General features: G+C 40.8%; 1 protein-coding gene across 8 annotated transcripts in view; it reads right to left on the bottom strand.

The window, feature by feature from the left end:
• Cdk14 (cyclin dependent kinase 14) overlaps window positions 1-25,455 on the bottom strand; it is a 591,789-nt gene that overhangs the window by 72,930 nt on the left and 493,404 nt on the right. For all 8 annotated transcript variants that reach the window (XM_075956305.1, XM_075956306.1, XM_075956307.1 and 5 more), the window contains 2 exons: window positions 10,473-10,612; window positions 4,494-4,637 (listed from right to left, as the gene is read on the bottom strand). In XM_075956305.1, the coding sequence (XP_075812420.1) occupies window positions 4,522-4,637; window positions 10,473-10,612 (256 nt within the window). In that variant the 3' untranslated portion in view covers window positions 4,494-4,521. The remainder of the gene's footprint in view (window positions 1-4,493; window positions 4,638-10,472; window positions 10,613-25,455) is intronic.

Below are 25,455 nucleotides of genomic sequence, written 5' to 3'. Positions count from 1 at the left end.
CACACACACACACACACACACACACACACACACACAAACCAGAAAATATATAAATTCAGTCTACCTAGTCCATTTAGTTTGCTCCTGTGTATACGTTGTCTATGGGTGACCACTACCAGGTGTTAGGTAACCAATTAGGGAGTTCAACCCAGGGAAGATTGATTCTCTCTCTTTCAGTTATCAATTAATGACCCTTGGAGTTTCTTAAAATATAGATTCATGGGCCCTAGAAAGTAAGTTGCAAACTCTGCAAGCATTTGGTATCCCGGAATGTGAGATGTCTATTTTCAGAGAGTGTGGCACCAGCACACTGGGTCATGTAGCAAATATGGCAAACAAACAAAATACCAAATAAACCACCCCGATCCTATTCAATGAACGTTTCTTGAGCAATTAACTCTAATCTCTTTACCTAAGAGACCACTTTTAGGAAATAACTGTTTACTGACTGAGGTAGGCAAAGAGAGAATAACCATTGTTTCATTACCACGTAATTCTTAAATCATGCAGACGAAGAATGATAACATGCTGAAACAGAAGGAGGCCGCCAACGCCGGCAGAGTGAACCTCTTGCAATTGGAGCAAACAGTAGTACTTCGTGCACTAGACACGTTCTTTGTGAGTTTACATGGAGATTGATGGAGTCTGAAGACAAACTGATTCGCTGTAAAAGGGATGTCTTATCCCTACACTTCATAAAAGAAAATTTCTATGTACATTTGAGACTCCCTCAGATCTCAGTCAACTCTTCGTGGTGACCAAACAAGTGGTCACAAGCTCTGAAACAGCTGGGGTGTCTCTAGAGAATCACAAAATGTAGGGACTCTGCTTCAATCCCCAGGGGCGGTTACCCCTACTTTTAACCCAGGAACTTGCAGCTTTCTTTTCAGTTAATTTTGCTACAAGACTCTAAAACCCAAATTGCTTTCTTCTGCACAGCAAAATGCATCTCATTAGCTTTTCCACTAAGGCCAATTTATGTAAATCCAACATTATTAACTGAATAATTGAAGTGACCTTAGTTTGCGAGGAAGGAAATAGCGTGGCATTGAGGTATTGGAGAAATATTAGGACTTGAAGCATGCCTGCCTGCCCAGTCCCTTTTATTTCAAAAACAGCACGGCATAGTGCAAGTTCCACACTAAGAGCCCTGCTGATCACCAGAGGGAGGTGGCTAAAACTCTAGCCTGTACTCAGGCTCCCTCAGCACCCAGGCTCTTCCCCTCTTTCTGCTTCCCAGTCACTGTGGGTATTATTTAAAAAAGCTGATATACTCTTGTAAAATTGAATATGCCCCAGACTGCTATAAACATGTGACAAATAAATAAAAAACCAGAAAATCAAAGACTAGAGGATTTTACCTTCTTTCTTCCTGAGAAGCACTTATTAACATGACTTTTAGCTTGGAATTCATCTACTGGTCAGAAAGAAGCCACACCATATGCTGCCAGGGACCAACAAACAGGCTGCATTGTCTGATCTCTAACATCGAAACATTTGGTAGTCATACTTGCAAAAATAAGATACTAAGATGATGATTTATTTTTCTATTGACAGAATCCAGTGTTCCAACAGCTTTTCTGAAAAGAATTGAGATCTTGCTTTAGTGGCCTACTGAATCAGATGTCATACCTGGAGCAGCAGTAGTACTGAAGCCTTCAGGGTGATGTAACAGGGCCAACACTCAAAGGGAAAGTTCATGTACTGTTATCAAACACTTGTAGAGAGAATCATGCACTGTGGATCCAACTCTGGATCCGGTGTGAGGAAGCACTACACGCTCTATAAGGTCTGCGGCTGCAGTCCCAAGCATCTTTGTAAACCAGCCAGTTTTGAATCTTCTCGGGCAATGCTCTGCTCAGCCAGCTCTCTTGATTTCTACAAGGATGAGTTGATCTCGAACACATCATTGCAGCCTTGACTGCATCGGTCAGGAGCATTCAGAAGAGTCAAGAGAAGGGACATGTATGGTCCTGGGGTGGAAAGACAGACCTGCCTGTGTGCATGTGTGCCTGTGTCAATAAAACGGGGCCCACATTTTGTTCTCTTTCTACCTAATCAGCTAAGGAGTCTGCAGTGTGGGAGCTAAATACTTTTAAAATGTGCATGCCACATACAACTCTCATGAATCAAACCACTCTTGGAAACATGAGGCTACCTGTGGAGCTGCAGGCTTAAGAGCAGCAGCTCCTGGCCAGCCTTTACAAGCCATATTTTAACTAGAAATCTTTTTTTCCCCTTCCAAATCAACATAAATCTCTACTGCATCCCTAGGCCAGCAAAATTAAACTCCATGCTGAGAGCATGAAAAGCTAAGTTCTAAAATCGCCAAAGACACTTGGCAGGTCTTTCACAGGGCTGGGTATATATTTGAACTTACAGTCCTTGCCATCTGTCCACTTAGCTTCTTACCAGATTTTCAAATAGAAGAAAATCGGGCCATTCCCCAAAACACATTAAAAAAAAAAAGACAAACATGGCATACTTATAATCTTAATACTAGGGAGGCAGAGACAGAAGAATCCCTCAGGCTTGCTGGACAGCTAGTCTACCTGAATCAAAGAGTTCCAGGTTCAAGGAAAGACTCTGTCTTAAAAAATAATGTGGACAGAGATTGAGGGAAGAACTTAGCCTCAATCTCCGGCCTACACCCCATTTCACCTCCTACACACACACACACACACACACACACACACACACACACACACACACACACACACACGTGTGCACAGTTTTTATTGTACACATCATTCAGCTCACTTTACTTGGCATTTATGGAACACAGAAGTGATGAACATGCTTAACAGAAACCAACATTAAGAAGGCTTCCTTACAAGGGAAGCTCTTTCTTCATTTGCCGAAGACTGAGATGTGGCCAGTGGTGGCACACGCCTTTAATCACAATACTCAAGAGGCAGAGGAAGATAGATCTCTGAGTCTGAGGCCAGCCTGGTCTACAGGGGGAGTTCCAGGACAGTCAGGGCTACACAGAAGCCCTTACTTGAAATGACAAACAAACGAACAAACAGAGGGAGATGTTACAAAGCCCAGACATTGCTCTCTGGTAACTCAGAAAGACACAACCTCCCAGACACTGCTCTAACTCAGAAAGACACAACCTCCCAGACACTGCTCTAACTCAGAAAGACACAACCTTCCAGACATTGCTCTGGTAACCCAGAAAGACACAACCTCCCAGACACTGTTCTCTGGTAACCCAGAAAGACACAACCTCCCAGACACTGTTCTCTGGTAACCCAGAAAGACACAACCTCCCAGACACTGCTCTAACTCAGAAAGACACAACCTCCCAGACACTGTTCTCTGGTAACCCAGAAAGACACAACCTCCCAGACACTGTTCTCTGGTAACCCAGAAAGACACAACCTCCCAGACACTGCTCTAACTCAGAAAGACACAACCTCCCAGACACTGCTCTGGTAACCCAGAAAGACACAACCTCCCAGACACTGCTCTCTGGTAACCCAGAAAGACACAACCTCCCAGACACTGCTCTGGTAACCCAGAAAGACACAACCTTCCAGACACCGCTCTGGTAACCCAGAAAGACACAACCTCCCAGACACTGTTCTCTGGTAACCCAGAAAGACACAACCTCCCAGATACTGTTCTCTGGTAACCCAGAAAGACACAACATTCCAGACACTGCTCTAACCCAGAAAGAAACAACCTTCCAGACACTGCTCTGGTAACCCAGAAAGACACAACCTTCCAGACACTGCTCTAACCCAGAAAGACACAACCTCCCAGACACTGCTGTCTTCTGCTGGCCACTGGGCATGTGTGATGACTTGGTAGGCTGACATGCCTGGACACCACCAAGCTAGTTTACAGTTCCTACCTGCAAAACAGTAGAGTTCAAAGAACTAAACTGTGAAAACCAAAGCTTTACTATGATAGGTCTGTGACAGGGGCCAGACAGGAATCGGAAACCAATGAGGGCCCAGTGGCCAGCTAATTTTAAAACGGGGACAAGTTATTCTCCTTCTCACACATAAAATTTTATGACGGGATGGAAGGAGTATTGTCAGAGTTGCCGATGCTTCATGGAAATCGAGACTTCCGTATGAAATGTCCTCATTTTAAAATGACAGTAAATAATTAAAAAAACAAATTTAATTGGTCAGACAAAACAGCTTCACGCTTTAGGTGCAGCTCAAAGTGGAACTTCCCCAACATCGGTGATGAATTCAAGATCAGTTAAAGTAGACACTCGTGACTCAACGGTTTGCATGTGACCGCATCACTAATGCACATGGCGCAGCGGAACTTGACTCACAGCCTAGGTGGTGCCTGAAAACATTGACAGTCCTGATGGGTCTCTGCCCCAGCCAAATGTTTGATGAATGCCAAAATAGCCCATGGAACTCCTAAGACAGTTTCCAGGGGAGATGAGGCTGAAAGACTTCAGTGAATAGGTCTCTTCCATGTCTTTTATGAATATTACTTTCCAGTAAAGCAGCGTCTCTTACCTGTGCTCTCCTGAGAATGCCGGGCTTGTCAGTGCTTGCTGTTCGATAGACTTTTGCCATAACTATTGTTTTTCCCAAAGGCCCTCATACTGTCTCCAGCTTCCGGCTGCAATCTCACATTAGGGACGGTAAAAATAGAAGACACTGAGGAGAGAACGAGAAGGTTCCATTAACACAGCTATAAGCACGTTGGCACCATTTTGTCTAAAAGGAAATGGAGATTGCAATGCAGTCTGGATTCCCAGCATGGGGCACACTGTGGTATGTGTTTGCGTTTGAAATGCCAGTGGTCAAAAGCACACACACAACTATAAACATTTCCACACATACACACGTACACACATATCCACTTGCACAACACAGAGCCACAGATCCTGCTTCTATGATCTTAGAACAATAAACCTGGATTTGGAGACAGGCCTTTGCCATTCTTTCAGCCACTCATGACAGAAGTAGGCTGTTACTCTAACATTTCCTCGGAATCGCAGATTCCTACAGCAAACAAATCAGAGGAGAAGGAAAGGCTAGCTTGCGACCTTCTGACTGCGAGGGGGACAAAACAAACAACTAAACACATCTAATAAATAATGGTAAGTGTTGTGAAGAAGGGAAGTGGAGAAGGAAAAAACAGACCTTGGAGAGACGGTCAGAGCAGTCCCTGATAGAGAAGGGATGTTTGAGCAGCCATGTGAAGGCGAGGGGGCAGACAAACCTGGAGGGGAAGCAAGCCCAAAAATATGGAAAGAGGAGAAGCCAGAGCTGACTTCAGGGAGGCAGGGGAAGTGGTCTGAGCTCTTGTGAACATACAGGAGGGGAGCGGCAAGGTGAGCTGTGGGCTGGTGTGGCTCTGTGGAGGCACGGGACAGGAGCCGAGGAAACAACAATCGCCTCCATCACCCAGAAAGATGGTGTTGCCATTTATTCTCAATAGCAGGAATTCAGCAGGAGCAAGATGGTGTGAAAAGCTTGAGTCTGAATCTAGTAATCCTACCTTTTCAGTATCTACTATGAGAGTCAGGAGAGCGAGGACTAGGGATGGGACTTAAGGGGCCTCCAGTGTTTGGATGATATCTACATCTCGAGACTGGGTGGAATTACCCAGCTCTAGGGAGTGAGCCAGACAGGAAGGTCTAAGGAGGACACATTGGGACACTAACCATGTGCCTCAGCCTGCTGGCCTGGCATAGGAGAAGAGCTTGCAGAGGAGAGATCAAGGAGATGAAAAGGAAACCGTGAAAGAATCCTGTCGGGGAAACCAAGTGTCAGCAGAAAGAGGTGGCAGATACTGTGTGAAATTCCAGTGACAAATCAACGAAAAGCTAGGGAACCCCGCAAAGACAGAGGTGTTGAAATGGCACCATCAGAGCTATTGCTGCCTGTGGGGAAACAGTCCGGACACAACGGGAAAAGGAAACAGCAAAGCCTTTTAAAGTAAGTGCACTGGTGAGCCAGCACAGTGATGCAGGAGCTTAATCCCAGCACTGCAAGGCAGATGCAGGCAAGGAGCTCTGTGAGTGCAAGGTCAGTCTATTGATATAGTGAAACTCTGTCTCAAATAAAGTTATTAATTAACGAAAGAAGAAAACAGGTGTGCTCGCTACACTCATAAAAAGATGGCGTGACGCTACATAATAGCCTTGCGGTGTTAAGGTATTATAGAGGACCATGCGGGTAAAGCTGCAAATATTACATCTGGGAGGGTCCCTCAAGACTACCTTGCCTTCCTCAGCTCACTCTCTGAATGAGAAGTGGAAAGCATAGAGGGACGAAGGCCCATGTCCACAGTTGCCTGACCAAGACCCGGGGAGCTGAACTTCCAGTCTGAGTTCCTGCTCAGTGATCTCCACACCGAACCAATTTGCCGGCCTTCTTTTAGGAGATTTGAGTTTTATGAATTAGCAAATGAATGTAATAAAATCAAGGACTCTGTGCTGTGAAGTATATTTTGTTCATTTACTTTGACAAGCATAGTTCAGTTTCAATTATTTATGTAACTTGACAGTATACACAGGAGAATGCGCCGTGGTGTGCTTGGGGAAAGTAATGAATTTCTTCTAAATGAGCCTCTATTTACTGCCCTGCAATTAAATCTTTTTGAAGAAGTAGAGCAAGGCTGCTGGGGTTTGGGGACAGGAAGAGAATGCCCTTGGTCAGCGTTAACTGTCAGACAGATCCCTAGGCAATTGTTCAATTTCTTTCCCTTGATGTATTTATTTTATTTCCTACTTTGGTGACACTAATTCTTCACTTCTAAATTTTATTACATAGCCACAATAAATGTTCTGATGGGCTTCAGTGACCATTTGGAGAAGTCAGCTGAGTTTTACACTTCCTAGCCCTGTTCCTGGAGAATCCAGATCAGCCGTATCAGCCCTATTATCTGGTCCCAAACAGCTCCACCGACTCCATTGATTCTCATACCTATGTGGGCCGTACACCCACGGGGTCTGATTAACCAAAGCATGTCAAGGCTGGAGACCAGTATTCTCCTTTTAGCTTGGTTTCAGGTTCTGCCTTAAGTTGTTTTGGTGTGGTTGTCTTGTGGACATTCTTCTGTAAAGTGCTGTGAGCCATCAGAGACTAAGAGCTTTGTGGAATGAATTGGGCCCCCTTTCAAATTGATGTTAGTGGCCCCAGCCCCGATGTGTTGCTATCTGGGGATGGGACCTTGGGAGGTAATGAAGCTTAGAAGCTTAGATGACTTTAGGAAGGGAGTGGTCCTCACAATGGGATTAGTAGCTTTATAGGAAGAAGAGCAGAGACATGTTCCTCTCCCTATGAGGACCAAGCAGGGCGGGCCTCTGCCAGCGTGAGGACAGGAACAGAATCAAGCAGTCTATCTTCATCTTCTGTCTATCCCTGGAACTATGAGGATAAATATCTACTGTCTCAGCCTCCTCCGCTGTGCTATTTCCTCATGACAGTGTGAGCTGACCAAGACAGCAGGTTCCTCAGGCTGGGGATCAGCACCCCCACTTGTGGACTCGTCCTTCTGTTGGTTCTGCAGTACTGGCAGGTCCAGCCTCCCCCAAACGCTCTTGAAAGGAAAGACATGAAGGTTCTGTGGCTGTCACCAACTCTGCCATTTGCCGGACAGTGACCTTTACAAAAAACTACACAAATCTGAAGTTTGATGTGAAGACTGAACATTTCCGAGTACAGCCAGTCAAATACAAACTCACACAAGAGTCAAGCAGCCTAATTCCTGAAGTCGCATAAGTCTGGGGATTCTTTGTTTTGCAAACATGTTTACAAGGGCAGCCACGTTGTTCTAAATGGAAATGACTATAGTATTTAATACTGGGATTGTCCTTTCTTGCGAATGGATTTATCCTTCATAATGATTATCTTCTAGACGCAGAAATAGCATTTCTGTAACTCAAAATTGTTACCGGAGGCATTTAGTAGAATCTCGCTTTAAAAATATAATGATTTTTCATCTTTATTCTCCCCCCTTCAAAAGGTTTCACTGCTCGTGATGTTTAACGTTATGCAGAGACGTGTTTCTGCCAATGAATATCGCCTTATGGTTATGCTTCTGCAAATGGCCTGCTGTGAGCTGATAAAGGGATTAATGCAGCCAAAATTCTTAATCTGTGAAATTACAAATTAAATTCTCATATTAAAAATACCACCCTGAGGTATTTTTTGTGGTTTTAATTCCCCTCTGGTGTTCTGCATACATTGCACTTGTTAATGACGGGGGCAAGGCTGTCTCGGTTGGCAGTCTGCTGCTCAGTGATAATGTGTAGGCATTTACTCCCTTACAGAAACTGGATTTAACCACCGGCTGATAAACTAAGTGGCAAGGGGGTAATAAGTCCATATTAACAGGAAAGTACTACTACAGAATTCAGAATTCGCAGACCCTCAAAATTTGACTTAAACCCAGCCATCAGGTTGACTGGGATTGATATGTCGCTAAGGAGGGGAGAGATCAAGGTGGAAGCTATACCGCATGGGGAAAACAATCCTCAGTTCTGAAGTTCAGGAAGCCATACACTAATGATCCCATTTGCACCGTTTGTTTTTGAAAGTATAAAGATATGCATGATCAATTCACTATTTTGTTTTGTTTTTTTCATAGGTTTTAATCTTGAATTTTCTTTAAAAGGTTGGGATCACTGCTGTAATAGATGGTAGATCTTTGGAAAGGAAGTAGTATGGATGATAAAGGAAATATAGGCTGGGAATAATTGAGATGTTAAAGAAGATTTGTAAGCATAAGGAGAGAATTAGGCCAATACGTCTACAGTTACCTTAGGGCTACAAGAAAATGAATAGAAATAAGTGTGAGATATCTATCTATCTATCTATCTATCTATCTATCTATCTATCTATCTATCTATCTATCTATCTATCTACCTATCTCTATCACTGTCTATCTATCTATCTATCTATCTATCTATCTATCTATCTATCTATCTATCTATCCCTATCACTGTCTGTCTATCTATCTATATATCCATCATCTATATCTATCTATCTTTCTATCTATCTATTTATATATCTATCATCTATCTATCTCTATCATCTCTCTCTATCTATCTATCATCTATATCTATCTATCTTTCTATCTATCTATTTATATATCTATCTCTATCATCTCTATCTCTATCTATCTATCTATCTATCTATCTATCTATCTATCTATCTATCTATCTATCTATCTAATCTATCTATCACTTATATCTATCTATCTATCTATCTATCTATCTATCTATCTATCTATCTATCTATCTATCTATCTAATTTAGCTTGAGAAGGCTCAAGGGAGTTGTTACATAGGATTTAGTGCCCAAATCGAGGGTGATTGTGACTGTTGCTATGGAGAATCCAATCCAATACTGCAGGGGTAGCCAAAACTCTTAGAGACAAAGGCAGTAACTTCACATCTACTATTAAGTGACGTATGTACAGGAATTAATAAATGCATTACAAATATTTATGCATCTATGTAGTATGCTATTTTAAGGCAATCAGGAAAATATGTTAAGAAATATCTCTAATGGGTCTTTTGGAAAGAACATATCATCACTGAATAAAAATATTCCTACTGCTGCCACAGTGTATTTTAAAATTTCACAAGAATTCTGTTTCACACTCGGGAAGAAAGCTGAGATCCGCCCAGCCATAAATCCTTCCCCGAATACTTTAAATGTAATTGGAAAAGTCTGTGCAAATATGAGCACTTCTGTAAAAACAAAACAAAAACCCACCCAGGAATGTGTTTTGTTTTAAAAAGATCTAGAGAAGAGCTGTCTGTACAAATACCAAGAGCATGTGCAGTTAAAATGAATTACATGTCTTCGGTTCTTACATGCCAGCTCAGTACATCAGCCAATTGCCAGCTCTGCTCTTCAGCTCCCTGCCTAACAGGGCTCTTTAAGGTTATTGTTACAACCAAGATGGTCTCTGAAAATCAAACAGATATGAATCATTTTTCCTCTGTGTACTGCAGCCAGTTAAAATAGCACTGTGTGCAGAAAGCACTAAATATGTAAATCATATTTTCCTTTGCCTTTATGACTGCTCAGATCATTTTTTGGACACACACATAATCAAATACAAAGACGTGCAGCTGCAGACTGCAGAGCAGAGATAGCAGAAAATGAATCCATTTTCTTTTTGTGTCTGGTAAGCTAGCAATTGAATGGCAGGACTCCAATAAATATATATACACATGATCCCCCTTCTGGCTTGAGCAATGACATATCTCTCTCTCTCTCTCTCTCTCTCTCTCTCTCTCTCTCTCTCTCTCTCTCTCTCTCTCTCTCTCTCACACACACACACACACACACACACACACACACACTCATAATACATACACGCGCACATAGTCTCATAATGCATACACATATATACATAACCTCATAACCTTATGCTTATGCACACATGAATGAGGCCATCTATCTATATGCAAGCTACATATTGAGGACAAAGTGCTCTGATTGGACGCTGCAGATGGGTCCTACTCACTATCGGTCAGCTCCCATAGCCGCGGGGGCAGATCGCTGAAATACTCGTGGCTCAAGGCGGCCTGTGCAGATAGCCTGTTCTTTGGGGAACACTGTAGAAGCTTGGAAGCCAAATCTTCGGCATGATTTACATAGCTGAGCCTAGAAACATAAGCAAAAACACAGAAATCAGACCAAAGAAGAAATCCACTAAATAGGACCTCAGGTTTATGGCATGTTTTATATACTTCAGTTGGTTCCTGACCAGAAAAACAACTTAAATTACCTGCTGAAATAAACCAACCAAACTCAGATGCATCCTTCCAGGCTCTGTTACTCCACGCTGACCTTTTCTCTAGATATCCTAAGTATTGTTGACTGAAAATATTTTGACTGTAAGCAAAGTACTGATTATTTCAGAATGGATGAAAGTAAGTCCAGGAGTAAAAAATTAGAAAAGACAGTTTATCAAATAGTTGCCAACACTTCTTCATAGAATCTTTGTACAGCATTGCACATATGGACGCATTTATAGGAAATTAATACCAAATAACTGGGAGAATTAAAATAGAGCGGCTATTAAATTCTCTAGTTACTAAAATTACTTTTCCTCTAAGAATTTCTATTTTCTTGCCTGAAATATAAAATTACTGAAGCAAGTGTCCTGCCAAAATGCCAGCCATTCTGATACAAGCATCCAGGTTAACAAATAGATATGCTTATATGATACGGGGCAGAATCAATTCAAGATGACCTTTAAAACAACAGTAGATAGAGGATCCGTGTCTCTTCAGATTATTGGAGAGAAGGCTAGAAGCGAAGCCTTTGATGTGGTATAAGCTTTCCGACGTGCGGGCAGCCATGCTCCGTCGGCCCGGCTTTGCTTTCCATGGAAACTGTTCTGCTGGTCGGGGCAATCAGACAGGGCTAATTAACGTAACACTGACGATACCCCCTTCACAGAGAAGAGAGCATGTGTCAGGCACGTTCCCAGGCTCGGCTCCCATCCGCACACATATTACAGTCCAACAAGGAAACTACCCCATTCGACAGCGCGGAAAGTAGGTAGGAAATGGCGGTGGAATGCTCAATGAAGCCATCCACGCTCTCCAAAGGATTTTAGCCAGGAATCGCTGTATTTCTGCAGGCAGGGCTAACTGCACCGACTCTCAGAGGCAGCCAGGGGAGGATCAGGGCCAAGCCACTCTGGGAGTATTTTTAAAAGTCTGGAAGGTACTGAGCATGGAAAATTAGTGCAAGAAGGGCACTCAAGTATCTCTGGAGCGGGTGTGGAAGGGGAAAGGAGGTGATGCGCTTCAGTCACAGGATGGTCCATGAGACCTCACTAAATTCTCCTATCTGAAGGCTTCAGGAATGGATCCAGTGTTGCATGGCTGCTCATCTGTTTCTTTGTTTCTTTCATTTACAGATATAGATCTGTGGACTGGTTTTAGAGTCTTTGTTGAGAGACATTAGTCCACAAAAAAAGGAGGCATTTTCAAGTTCCTTCTTCTCCCCCTTACAGATGGACCAAGTCACCAACACTGTATCTTCCTGTCTCAAGTCCTTCTCACCCTTACAAAGCTGCCATTACTATTTCTAAATATTAAGTCTGAAATAGACAGACTTCACAATAAAGACACAATTATATCGAAAGTACTGTTTATGTATTAATATTACCACAGTGAACATTTCATTTCTATCAATTTTATGTTGCTTTGATAAAAAAGAGTCCAACTGGAATCATATCTGATTTTGAGACCTGACACAAATTTGTACAAATTAAATAGGTATCTTTTTGTTTTGTTTTCTTTTGAATACAGGAAATCTTTTTATTTTTATTTTTTCATCTTTTTCATTATTTTTATTGAGCTATATATTTTTCTTCACTCCCCTCCCTTCCTGCCCCCTTCCATGACCCCCATGCTGCCAATTTATTCAGAAAACACTGTCTCTCTTAGGGTCCTCTTTGTTGTCTAGGTTCTTTGGGATTGTGAATTGTAGGTTGGTTTTTCTTTGCTTTTTGTCTAAAAGCCACTTATGAGTGAGTACATATTATATTTCTCTTTCTGGGTCTGAGTTACCTCACTCAATATGATGTTTTTAAGATCCATCCATTTGCCCAAAAATTTCAAGATGTCATTTTTTTCTGCTGTGTAGTAGTACTCCATTGGGTAAATGTACGACATCTTCTTTATCCATTCTTTGGTCAAGGGGCATTTAGGCTGTTTTCAGGTTCTGCCTATGACAAATAATGCTGCTATGAGCATAGTTGAGCATATGTCCTTGTGGTGTGAGCATCCTTTTGGTATATACTCAAAAGTAGTATTGCTGGGTCTTGAGGTAGGTTGTTTCCTAATTTTCTGAGAAAATACCATACAGATTTCCAAAGTGGCCATTCAAGTTTGCATTCCCACCAGCAACGCAGAAGTGTTGCCTTCACCCCTCAACCTCTCCATCATAAGTTGGCACCAGTGTTTTTGATCTTGGTCATTCTTAAAGGTGTAAGATAGAACCTTGATTTGCATTCCTCTGATGACAAAGAATGTTGTGCATTTCCTTCAGTGTCTTTTAGCCATTTTAGATTCATCTGCTGAGAGTTCTCTGTTTAGGTCTGTACCCCATTTTTTATTGAATTATTTGTTCTTTTGATGACCAATTTCTTGAGTTCTTTGTATATTTTGGAGATCAGCCATCTGTCCCATGCGCGGTTGGTGAAGATCTTAAGCTTTAGAAGTGCTTCTTTTACATATGAGGGTGCCCTTGTATTTGGGGCATAGAGATGTTCAGTATTGCAGGTCTAGACCATTGTCTGTATTCCACAATTCCAGTTCCACGTGATGATGAAAGCTCAGTGATTCTGCTCAGCATTCATTCACCTACTCTCTCTGAATGGCTCCTACAGTGACAAGATTCTGCCATGGGAACAGCTTTAGAGATGTAAGCAGTACTACCTGGTTTCAGGAGAGCCAGCTGATACAAATGACAGGCACACCTTACATGCTGGGCAGGAAGGAGACATCCTTGCTGATCTGGGATTCCGTTAAGCTTTAGGCCCACAACACTGCCTATCCCAGCCCATAGGTGCTCCATTGGGCTTACTCACTGTGTATGATGAGCTGCTATGAAAATGACTTTAAGTGTCCTTGTGATAGGATGGAATGTCCTTTGGGCATATGATCAGGAGTGGTATAGCTGAGTCTTGAGGTAGACTGATGCTCAATTCTCTGAGAAGCCGCAATATTGATTTCCAAATTAGTTATAAACGTTTTCACTCCCACCAGGCAGTGGAGGAGTGTTCCCTTTGGTCTACATCCTTGCCAGCATGAGCTGCCATTAGTACCAGCCATTCTGACAGGCCTAAGAATGAATCTCAGAGTCATTTTGATTTGAAGTTTCCTGATGGTCAAACATTTTTTAAGTGGTGCTTGGCCATGCCATTTGAGATTCCTCTATTGAGAATTTTCTCTTTAGATCTGTACCCCATTTTAAAACTGGATTATTTAGTTTGTTGATGTCTAGTTTCTTGAGTTCTTTATATAGTTTGAATATTAGCCCTCTGTCAGTTGTGAAGTTGGTGAAAATCTTTTCCCATTTTATAGCTGCCCTTTGGTCCTACTGACAGTAGAGTCCATTGCCTTACAAAAGCTCTTCAGTTTCATGAGATCACATATATTAATTGTTGATCTTAATACCTTTGCTATTGGTGTTCTGTTCAGGATACATCTCCTGTGCCAATGTGTTCAAGGTTATTCCCTACTTTCTCTTCTATAAGGTTCAGAGTATCTGGCTTTATGTTGAAGTGTTTGGTCCACTTGGACTTGAGTTTTGTGCAAGGTGACAGATATGGTCAATTTGCATTCTTCTACATGCTGACATTCAGTTAGATCAGCACAATTTGTTGATGATGCTTTCTTTTCCACCGGCTATGTCTGGCTTCTTTATCAAAAACCCAATGTTCATAGCAGTGTAGATTTATATCCAGGATTCCATTTGATTCCTTTGATCAATGTGTCTGTTTTTTATACAAATACCATGTGGTTTGTAACACTGCAGCTCTGCAGCACAGCTTAAAATCAGGGATGATGATACCTCTAGAAGTTCTTTTATTTTATAATATTGTTTTAGTTATCCTGGGTTTTTGGTTTTTCCATATGAAGTTAAGTACTGTTCTTTCAATGTCTGTAAATAATTGTGTTAGAATTCTGATGGGGATTACATTGAAACTGCAGGTTGCTTTTGGTATGATGGTCATTTTTACTATGTTAATCCTACCGATCCATGAGCATGGATGAGCTTTCCATCTTCTGATATCTTCTTCAATTTCCTTCTTCAAAGACTTGAAGTTTTTATTATACAGGTCTTTCACTTGCTTGGTTAAAGTTATTCCAAGACATTTTTTATTATTTGTGACTATTTTTGAATCGTGTTGTTTTCCTGATTTCTTTCTAAACCTGTTGGCCATTTGTATACAGGAGAGGTACTGATTTTTTTGTTTGTTTGATTTAATCTTGTATCCAGTGACTTTGCTGGAAGCTGTTTATCAGCAGTAGGAATTCCCTGGTAGAATTTCTTGGGTCTCTCATGTATACTATAATATCATCTGCAAATAAAGATACTTTAACATCTTCATTTCCAATTTGTACCTCCATGAATTGTCTTATTGCTCTCGCTATAACTTCAAGTACTATATTGAATAGATATGGAGACCATAGACAGCCTTGTCTTGTTCCTGATTTTTACTGGAATTGTTTTGAGTTTCTCCCCATTTTAATTTGATGTTGGCTATAGGCTTGCTATACTTTGCTTTTATTATGATTAGGCATGTCCTTTAATCCATGATCTCTCCAAGACTTTTATTATGAAGAGATGCTAGATTTTGTGAAAGGCTTTTCCAGCATTTAATGAGATGACCATGTGTTTTCTTTTCTCAGTTTGTTTTTGTGGCAGATTGCACTGCAAGATTTTTATGTGCTGATCCATCCCTGCATCTTTGAGATGAAGTCTATTTGATCATTGTGGATAATTTTTGATATATTCTTGGATTCAGTTTGCTTGTGAATATTTTATTGAGTATTTTTGCACCAATGTTCTTGAGGGAAATTGATCCTTAATTCACTTTGTTGAAATTTTGTATGGTTTGAGTATCAGAATGACTGTGGCCTCATAAAATGAATTTGCAATGTTCTTTTTGTTTCTATTTTGTGGAATAATTTGAGGAATATTGGCATTAACTCTTCTTTGGGACTCTGGCAGAATTCTGCACTGAAACAGTCTGGTCCTCGGCATTTTTGGTTGGGAGACTTTTAATGGCTGTTTCTATTTCTTTGGAGGTTATAAGTTTATTTAAATCGGTTTTCTGATCTTGGTTTAACTTTGGTAAGTGTTATCTGTTGAGAAAATTATCCATTTCTTTTAGATTTTCCAATTTTTTGGAATATAGGTTTTTAAATATGAGCTAACAGTTCTTTGGATTTCTACCATACCATGTCTGCTATGTTCCTCTTTTCATTTTTGATTTTGTTAATTTGGATATTCTCTCTCTGATTTTCATTTAGTTTTAGATAAGGGTTTGTCTATCTTGATGATTTTTTTAAAGAAACAACTCTGTTTCAGTAATTCTTTGTATTGTTCTCCATGTTTCTATTTTACTGATTTCAGCTCTCAGGTTATTTTCTGCCATTTGCTCTTCTTGGATGTGTTTGATTCTTTATGTTCTAGAACATTCAGGTGTGCTGTTAAGTCACTAGTACGAGCTCTCTCTTTCCTTTAAATGAAAACATTTAGTGCTATGACCGTTCCTCTGAGCACTACTTCCGCTGTGTCCCATCAATGTGGGTATGTTCCACATTCCTACTCACTGAATTCTAGAAAGTCTTTCATTTCTTTCTTACTTATGCCTTAACCCAGCAGTCATTCAGTGGGGAAATTGTCTGGTTTCCGTGAGTTTTCAGGTGTTCCTGAAACCCAGCTTTAACCCATGGTGGCCTGAGAGGCTCAATTTTCTTGTGTCTATTGAGACATGCTTTGTTACTGAGTATGTGGTCAGTTTTGGAGAATTTTCCATGAGGTACTGAGAAGAAGGTATATTCTTTTGTGTTTGGGAGAAATGTTCTGTAGATGTCTATTAAGTCCATTTGAGTCATAATGTCTGTTAGCTCCATTATTTCTGTTTAGTTTTTGTCTGAATGACATGTCCATTGAAATGAGTGCAGAAGTCTCCCACTATTAATATGTGAGGTTTGATACATGATTAAGATATATATGTATATATATACATATATATAGAAAAGGATATATATATATATATCCTTTTCTATCTCTTTCTATTAATTTTGGTTTGAAGACTATTTTGTTAGATATTAGAATAGCTTGTTTCTTGGGTCCATTTTCTTGGAAAAAGATTTTCCAACCCTTTACTCTGAGGTACTATCTATCTTTGACATTGAGGTGTGTTTCTTGTATGTAGCAGATAGATTGGCTCTGTTTTCTTATCCATTCTGTTAGCCTGTGTGTGTGTGTGTGTGTGTGTGTGTGTGTGTGTGTGTGTGTGTGTGTGTTTAATTGGGGGAATTGAGTTCATTGATATTGAGGGATATTAATGACCAATGATTGTTTTCTGTTATTTCGTTGTTGGTGGTAGTGTGTGTGTGTCCCTTCTTTGGGTTTTTCTGGTGTGAGATTATTTATTGCTTATGTTTTCCTAGGCGTAGTTAACCTCTTTGGTTTAGAGTTTTCCTTCTATATCTTCTGTAGGGCTGGACTTATAGATAGATATTGTTTAAGTTGACTTTGACATGAAATATCTTCTTTTCTCCATCTCTGGTAATGAAAAGGTTTGCTTTCCATCACCAGAGATGTCTGGGCTGGCATCCCTAGTCTCTTAGAGTCTGCAGCATATCAGCCCAATTTCTTCTGGCTTTTAGGGTCTCTGTGAAATGACAGGTGTAATTCTGCTTTTTTTTTTAAATTTGTTATGTATACAATATTCTGTCTACATGTATGCCTGCAGGCCAGAAGAGGGAACCAGACATCATTACAGATGGTTGTGAGCCACCATGTGGTTGCTGGGAATTGAACTCAGGACCTTTGGGAGAGCAGGCAATGCTCTTAACCACGGAGCCATCTCTCCAGCCTGACAGGTGTAATTCTAATAGGTCACAGCACTGATTCGTTAATTCAGGGATGGGGCAACAGAGAACACATTCTGCCAGGTTTACCCAACTAGTCAGAACTCTTGTAAAGACTGTTCCTGACTTTAATTCTATTATCAGGTGTCCTAGTTAGACCACCTCATGGTGCTTCTTGGTGAGATAGTAACAAATTTCTATAGGTCATTTTTGTCGACCTTCAGATACTTTCCAAACCCATAACCAAAAGTGTCAGCGTCACCCAAACTACAGCAACCAAATGGCCTCTCTGGGAAAGCCTAGCTTTTACCATCAAAGAAGTATCAGAAGAAACTTCACATTCCTTAGCTTTGAATATAATTTGACGAAATTTGACTGCAAATTAAGGTTTAGAGTAATCTCTACTTGCCTGACAAACAATTCAAAAGAAATCAGAATACACTAATTTTAATGACACTACAATTATTGTCTGATATTTGCTTTCATTTTCTACTTTCTTAAAAGGGCACATTTGATGCTATTATTGCTTTTGTTGATATATTACCACTTTTTTATGCTTATTACTTTATTAAATCACCTTACATCTCATGGTTCAGTCATTCTTTGCTACCTTTTAAAAAATCTTATGGTTGCTTTACTTTTTATCTATTTATTTACATGACCTTGATGTATGAACGTAGCTTTCACTGTCTTCTAAACATTATAACCATCAGTTCTAGAAAATCTGCCCGAGGTTTAACCCTTTCAGAATCCTCTTTCCTTGTTTGTAACTGTTGGACAATGCCACCTCACTAATCTTTCAATGTCTATATCCACTCCTCCATATTTTTCATCTGTTGCTTCCTGTTTTCCAGGCTAGGTAATCACCTCGGAACCACTTTTCATCCCAAAAGGTTCGGCACTTATTGGCATCTAATATATTGTTTTTCCTGTTCAACTCTATGGTCTCTCCGGCTACTTTTAGATTTGACCTTTTCTTTCATTATATTTTTTGGATAGATGTATATGTCAGATATGGACATATCTGACAATTCTCAATAACTGAAGTCGTGAGTCCGGAGAGAGTTTTATCCAGTTTCTTTTGCTATTGATTCTTAGTCCAAATGATTTTCTCTAATAGTTTGTAATTCTGGTCTGTGAGCTCATGCTGGCATGCTGGGACAGTGGATTCCTGGGGAGCAGCCAGTGAGAATGTGTTTCTCCATGGCAATTTCCTTTGACTCTTTTCAAGACCCCCAGAACTCCCACAGGACCCTGGGACTTTTAAAGATTCCTGTTGCTGGCTTTTGAAACCCTCAAGTTTTGTAAATTTATGACAACCCTATAGGAATTCTCAGGAGATTGGTGGCACACACCTTTAATCCCAGCATTCAGAGGCAGAGGCAGACAGATCTCTATAGTCTGAGGACAGCTGGTCTACAAAAGCTGGTTCCAGAACAGGCTCCAAAGCTACAGAGAAACCCTGCCTCAAACAAAACAAAACAAAACAAAACAAAACAAAAACCCTGTGTTTTTCATCTCTATCTAAAGGAAAAACTGCCTTGAAATTTTTTTTTCTTGCAGTTTCTCTTTTCTAGAAGCAGGTTTGTTTGTTTTTAAAAATCGAAAAAAAAAATGCAGTCTATTGCTGAAGCTGGGTTCTATTTCTGAAGCCCATTCCTGTGTGTCAAGCGCCTTTGCTCTATGTGGGGACTCTTAATCCCTATGTCCTATCTTTCTCAGGCTAACTTTAGACCATGACTCCAAGAAAACTGCAACTTCATTACTCTGCTCTAATTTTTCCTTCATTCTTTGCTCTCCTAGATTTTCACTTATTGATGCACCTGTGAATTTGAAAGAATGCCTTTGGGGAGCATTGCAGATAATTTCTAGTGTTAGTAAAGAGAACATACCGTCATGTAGACACACATGCCCACATATACATACATATATGCATACATATGCACACTCCCCACAGTCTGATAGCTTGCTGTCAAGTTGTCTATAGTTGTAACTTTCTCATCCTTATCCCTGGGTAATAACACTAAGCTGACGTTTCCTCATGCCCCACTTCCTCTTTCCAAATCAATTCTTTCAAGTCTCCTCTATGTAGGCTCGGTAGCTGGCCATGTGAAGTTGACTTGAGCTGCTCTTTTACCACACAGTATTTTATTTCCCCAGTGGTACACTTGACCTCTCCGTCCACCTCTGACTGATGGGAGACATTCTACCTATCAGGTTGATGATGCTGTACTCAGCGAGACTCTATGCTCGTTAAGGGTCAGAGAAACCTAGCAGCTATGTGGGGATGTTCACGTCATGTTCATTTTTAACAGTGATCGATTGGTGGAGGAGGAGGAGGTTAGGTACTCGGTACCAAGATGACCTAGGACATGGTTGGTGGATAGAAGATAACCTCCTTCCACAGGTCCCCGGTTTGGCAGAAAAAGCCTTTTCCCCAGTCAGCCATCTCGCTGGCCAATATGTATTCATATTTCTAGAAAAGAAAAAGACACTGCTGTTTGTAGGAATTCTTTTTTTTTTTTCTGAGACAGGGTTTCTCTGTAGCTTTGGAACCTGTCCTGGAACTAGCTCTTGTAGACCAGGCTGGCCTCGAACTCACAGAGATCCACCTGCCTCTGCCTCCTGAGTGTTGGGATTAAAGGCATGTGCCACCACTGCCCAGCATTGTAGGAAGTCTTTGGGGGAAATTTTAGAAACTGAAAAATCTTAAGTTAAAATGATAAGAAATAATTCTTAGTGGATCTGGAGCGTGTGTGTGTGTGTGTGTGTGTGTGTGTGAAGAGAATCTTGCATCATGAATAACTTCAAGCAAATACTTCTAAGGCCACTAAAAATAATGCTATACTGCTATTTAAATCATAGTCAATGTTCCGCATTCCTCTTAACTTGCCCTGCCTCTCTCATTCTCTCTCTCTCTCTCTCTTTACTTGACTTTTCTAATCTTGGGAAGAAAGAAACAACAGCCTTAGACATGGGCCATCAATAGCAGGCAGCATTTTCTCTAATTTTTTTTTTTGCATGGGGTAATTTTGTGCCTTAGAAACAAGACTGAGAAGCGGGACAAACATTTACCAATGCTGTGATTGTAACATTACATAATCTTGGATCTGAGAAGAACTGGTTCTGAAGTAGAGGTAGTAAAGTTAGCACTGGCTTGCCAGAGTGATCCACAGAATTTCCCCTGCCTCCCAGGAACAGATCAAACAGTGCCCTCCATTTCTCTCCAATCACCATGCACCCATCTGCTGCAAAGCTAGCTGGATTGCACAACCTTGAAGATGGGGAGCAAGAGAAATCCAGAATCTGCCATTAGCCTAAAGAAGACTGGCACGCTGAGAAGAGAAATGTCCAAACGTCTGATAAAGACTGAGCATATCGATGTAGATTATACCTACCGAGTTTCATCTTCATCTCAGAAATAAGAACTTAAAAAATAAACATTCATTTTTAAACAACAGAAATTCTATGTTCAAGTCCTGGCTGTTTAAACACCTCTTCAAAATACATCAGACTATTGTTGGGCAATGCTATCTCCTTAGAGTCACCTATACATTGAGACAAAAACTCAAGACCGCTATAACTCCATGGCCTCACCCCGTGTGGCATTCTCAAGGACATCAAGGGACTCACAACTTCCCATCATCCAAATAAGTAAGGGATTAGCAGCTTTCTCCTACCACCCAGAGTTGATGGAAAGACTGACATTTTCTACCTTTAACTTGCTTACATTGATCACAGATGTCTTATTATTTCACCCATCCCACCAGCCCTTAAAGGAATCAAGAGTGAAGAAAAAATTACCAGTGCGCGTGAAACCGTGTGATGCTCTTGGTATTTATACCAGTTTAGCCAATTTCTGTGACTTCCAAGGGGCTGATTAAAGTAGGATTTCATCTGAAGAGGATAATTCTTATTTTTGATGATAAGATGGAACTAAGAATTCAAAACTAAATCTTCACTTATAAAAAATAATCAATCTGCATTGGGCTTTATAAATGGCTTCTGTTTCAGATAGATCAGCTATAAATATTTAGCTCGGATTGCGCGGTTGGCAGGGACACTTCCACCATAAGAGGCTCCGCAGAAACCGTCCGACTTCCTGGCACATCTGCTTGAGGTAAAGAGTGCATAGCAATGGTAGCTGCTTCTCAAGCCCCGAAGTCACAAATCTCAGCTGCAGAGGAGGTTCTGAAGGCAGAAACTGCCTCACCGGAAGGGAACAGTGTGTCCTTCCGCTGTAAACAGTACTCAAAATAGCTCCTGAAAGGTCTCGTTTTGTGGGGTATCATTTCACCAAAAGAGAAGAAAAGATTCTCTAACCCTGAACAAAACCTCTTCAAAGTTTATGTTCTCAATAAAACGTTCACTGAGAACTGAAAATATAACTCAGTAATGCAATAAACGCCCTAACAAATATATCAGATTTTTCACTTAATGCCTTTTACTGGCTTAAGGCAAGCGGAGGGAAAGGAAATCCCCGTCCACAGCCTGATTCCGGCAGGAGCCCTGCTTCGCCGCAGTCCTTTAAAGTAGGCATGGTGAATTCATATCAACCCTGCTGAATCTTAGGGCATGACAAAAGGAGAGAGACTTGACAGCAGTTAATACTCCACAGGGCTCTTTCTTCGTGTTTATTCCATCACTGACCTGACACGGCCCGAGACAGTAAGGAACAAGGGGAATCTAAAACCCACGAGGCACAAGACACATTAGTGTGGTATGTTGACACGGAAGACAAGTAGCTCCGCCCTTTAAACAATGTCACCTTGTTTGCTGAAGGCATTTCATTACATACAACAACAAATATTTGTTATGTCACACAGTTTCCGAGGGTTGGAAATCTAGGGGCAGTTTATCCGGTGGCTGAAACTCAGTCTCTCAGAAGGCTGTGATCAAGTTGATGGCCTGAAAGCTTGTCCTGTCCAATTCCCAATGAACCTCATTTACATGACTATTGGCAGGGGCGATGGTCTGGTCATGTGATATGGCAGCCAGTTTCTCCAGAGCCAATGAGGAGAGAGACAGAGAGACAGAGAGAGTGAGCTGGGGGAGAGAGAGAGAGAGAGAGAGAGAGAGAGAGAGAGAGAGAGAGAGAGAGAGAGAGAGAGAAGCCAGAGTCCATTGGAGGTAAAGTCTTTTACAGCCTAAGCTCAGAATTAGTATTCAGTCAACTTCCACTGCATACTACTAGCCACCAAGACCTTGCTGATGTGGGACAGACAATGGCAGGGGAGATCAGAAGATCTATGGGGTCACTGAGAGTCAACATGGAGGCTGCTGACCTCCTTGATAATCACCAAAGATACATCGCAAATGCTAATTGTGAATAGAATATCTCTCTGTCTGTCTGTCTGTCTATATGTCTGTCTCTCTCTGTAATGTGTGTGCGTGTGTGTGTCACCCCTAAAATTGCCATTTGGAGCATCTGTAAATGTCCAAATCAGTAGTAGTAAAGTCATGTATCAACCACTTCTAATATTTATTTCCCATGATATCCACCTAAACAAAACCACTATACTAGTTAAAAAATACTGTCCTTATAAAATGACAAAAATAAAAATAATAATTTTTAGAAGTTATAAACTAAATCCCTCAGAATTCTACCACCATGACAAAACTATATTCATCCTGTAAATTAACATTTTATTTATTTATAGTTCAAAGACATTATAATAGTTATTGTGGTAATGTGCATACAATTTCTTATTTTGGTCATTTTTAGAAACTTAAAGAGAAATTGCTTTTGTGTTTTTATACATATTATCATAACAATGCTTTATAATATTCAATTGAGTTCATAAGTTATGGGGCATTAAACCTATATACCTATCCCCTTAATTTGGATAAATTAGTGTGAAGTCTTTAAAAAATGTTTCTTACAGCTTTACTTATTTATTTGGTGGGGTGTAGGGTCAGCAAACAACTCTCCAGGATAGGTTGGCTGACATCTTTTCATGATGAACAAACTGAATGGGCCAAGACCAAGTCTTTTTACAAACATTAATCTAAAAAATGGTGATAAGACTCTCGGCCACTAGTCTTTGCTTACTTATTTCTTTAAGTGAAACACAAAAGAGGAAAATTACTAAAACAAAATATAACTTCCAAGACTTTTTGGTGAGTAAACTAAAATCCCAAACGATTGTCCTTGAGGCCACTTCCCACCAGTGGCTGGCTCTCTTCACTGACCCGCGTCCCCTATCTACTCCTGTAGCTCTCTATGGTCACTACCCTTCTTCAATAGCATCTACTGAGTCCATGTGATGCTCCCTGCTACTGGTGCCTTCCTCACATGGCAGCCAGCCAGTGTGATTCTTTCTAATCACACCGCCTGTCTGCTTGACTGTACCAATCCCCCTCCGACATCACCTTATCTTATTACTGTTTGTTATTCTAGAGCAGTGGTTCCCAACCTTCCTAATCTGAGACCCTTTAATACAGTTCCTCTTGTTGTGGTGACCCCAGCCATAAAATTATTTTGTTACTACTTCATAACTGTAATTTTGTTACTGTTCTGAATTGTAATGTAAATATCTGGCATACTGGACATCTGAATGTAAACCCAAAGGGGTCGTGACTCATAAGTTGAAAATCACTGCTCCAGAAGGTCACGTCTAGGAGAGCAGGAACCTTCCTGAATATTCTCAAATACATGCAGATAGTGATAAGTACAACTAATTAAATGTGCCGTGACATAATCACGGTGGTGTAGGAGGTCCTTTTGTCTATATGTTGTTTTCATTGGTTAATTAATAAAGAAACTGGCTTGGCCTTACAGGGCAAAACTTAGGTAGGCGGAGAAGACAGAAATGAATTCTGGGAGGAAGAAAGCAGAGGGAGAGACACCATGGAGCCGTCAGAATCAGACATGCTGAATCTTTCCCAGTAAGCCACTGCCACATGGCAATACACAGATTAATAAAAATGGGTTAAACTGAGATGTAAGAGTTAACCAATAAGAAGTTAGAGCTAATGAGCCAAACAGTGTTTTAATTAATACAGTTTCTGTGTGGTTATTTCAGGATTAAGCTAAATGGGCCGCTGGGACGAACAAGCAGGTCCTCTCCCTTGAAACATCATGGCTTCCAACATACTTCCTTATTGTGTGTGTGTGTGTGTGTGTGTGTGTGTGTGTGTGTGTGTACGCATGTGCGTGCACACATGCATATGATTTACCATTTTCCAGGACCACACACAGTAATGAAATGGGCTGAGTTCTCCTCCACCTCCTTAAAATTGTTGTTTTTGAAGAAGAGCTGTAGTCCTGGCAGTGGTGTTAATAAAAATGTAGTTCAATGGGAAACACCGAAAACACAAAAAGTTCACCTCCTCCACTACCACAAATTATGCAGTAGTTGAGCTTCCTGCATTTGGGGATCTTGCAGGGGTCAACACATCTAGAATGCAATGGATAAGCCTCACTCTGGGAAAACCACCTCTCTGATCATGCCAGGTAAGTATAAAAATGTTCAATTTCTTTAAAAAAAAATAAGTCATTTAAATAAAATGTTATAACTTGGCCACTGAGATTTCTTTTTTGTACATTGTCTTATACTCTGAACCCACGGTCAGGATCTTACATGCCTCAGCTCTGCCATGTCTAACATGGTAAATGAGAAAGTCATTAGAAATCTGTTCTTGGGGCTATAAAATAATTGAAGACAGAAAAATAAAATTTGTAAAAGGGGCTTAGATGTATCTGTGAGGAAAACACTTGAAAGCTGTTTCCAGAATTAAGCGAGGTGCTGCAGACAAAGCCTTCCTTGTGCAATGAGGTGCGGTTACGTGCGAGCCAGCCTCCCACCACGAGCCAAGCAGCTGTTGGTCTGCATGCTACAGGACTGCTACTCTCCTCTGTATTTATAGATGTAA

This window comes from Microtus pennsylvanicus, chromosome 22 (genome assembly GCF_037038515.1).
Source record: "Microtus pennsylvanicus isolate mMicPen1 chromosome 22, mMicPen1.hap1, whole genome shotgun sequence".
In the NCBI taxonomy this organism is placed as follows: Eukaryota; Metazoa; Chordata; class Mammalia; order Rodentia; family Cricetidae; genus Microtus; species Microtus pennsylvanicus.
This window is presented reverse-complemented; position numbering and strand designations above follow the sequence as displayed.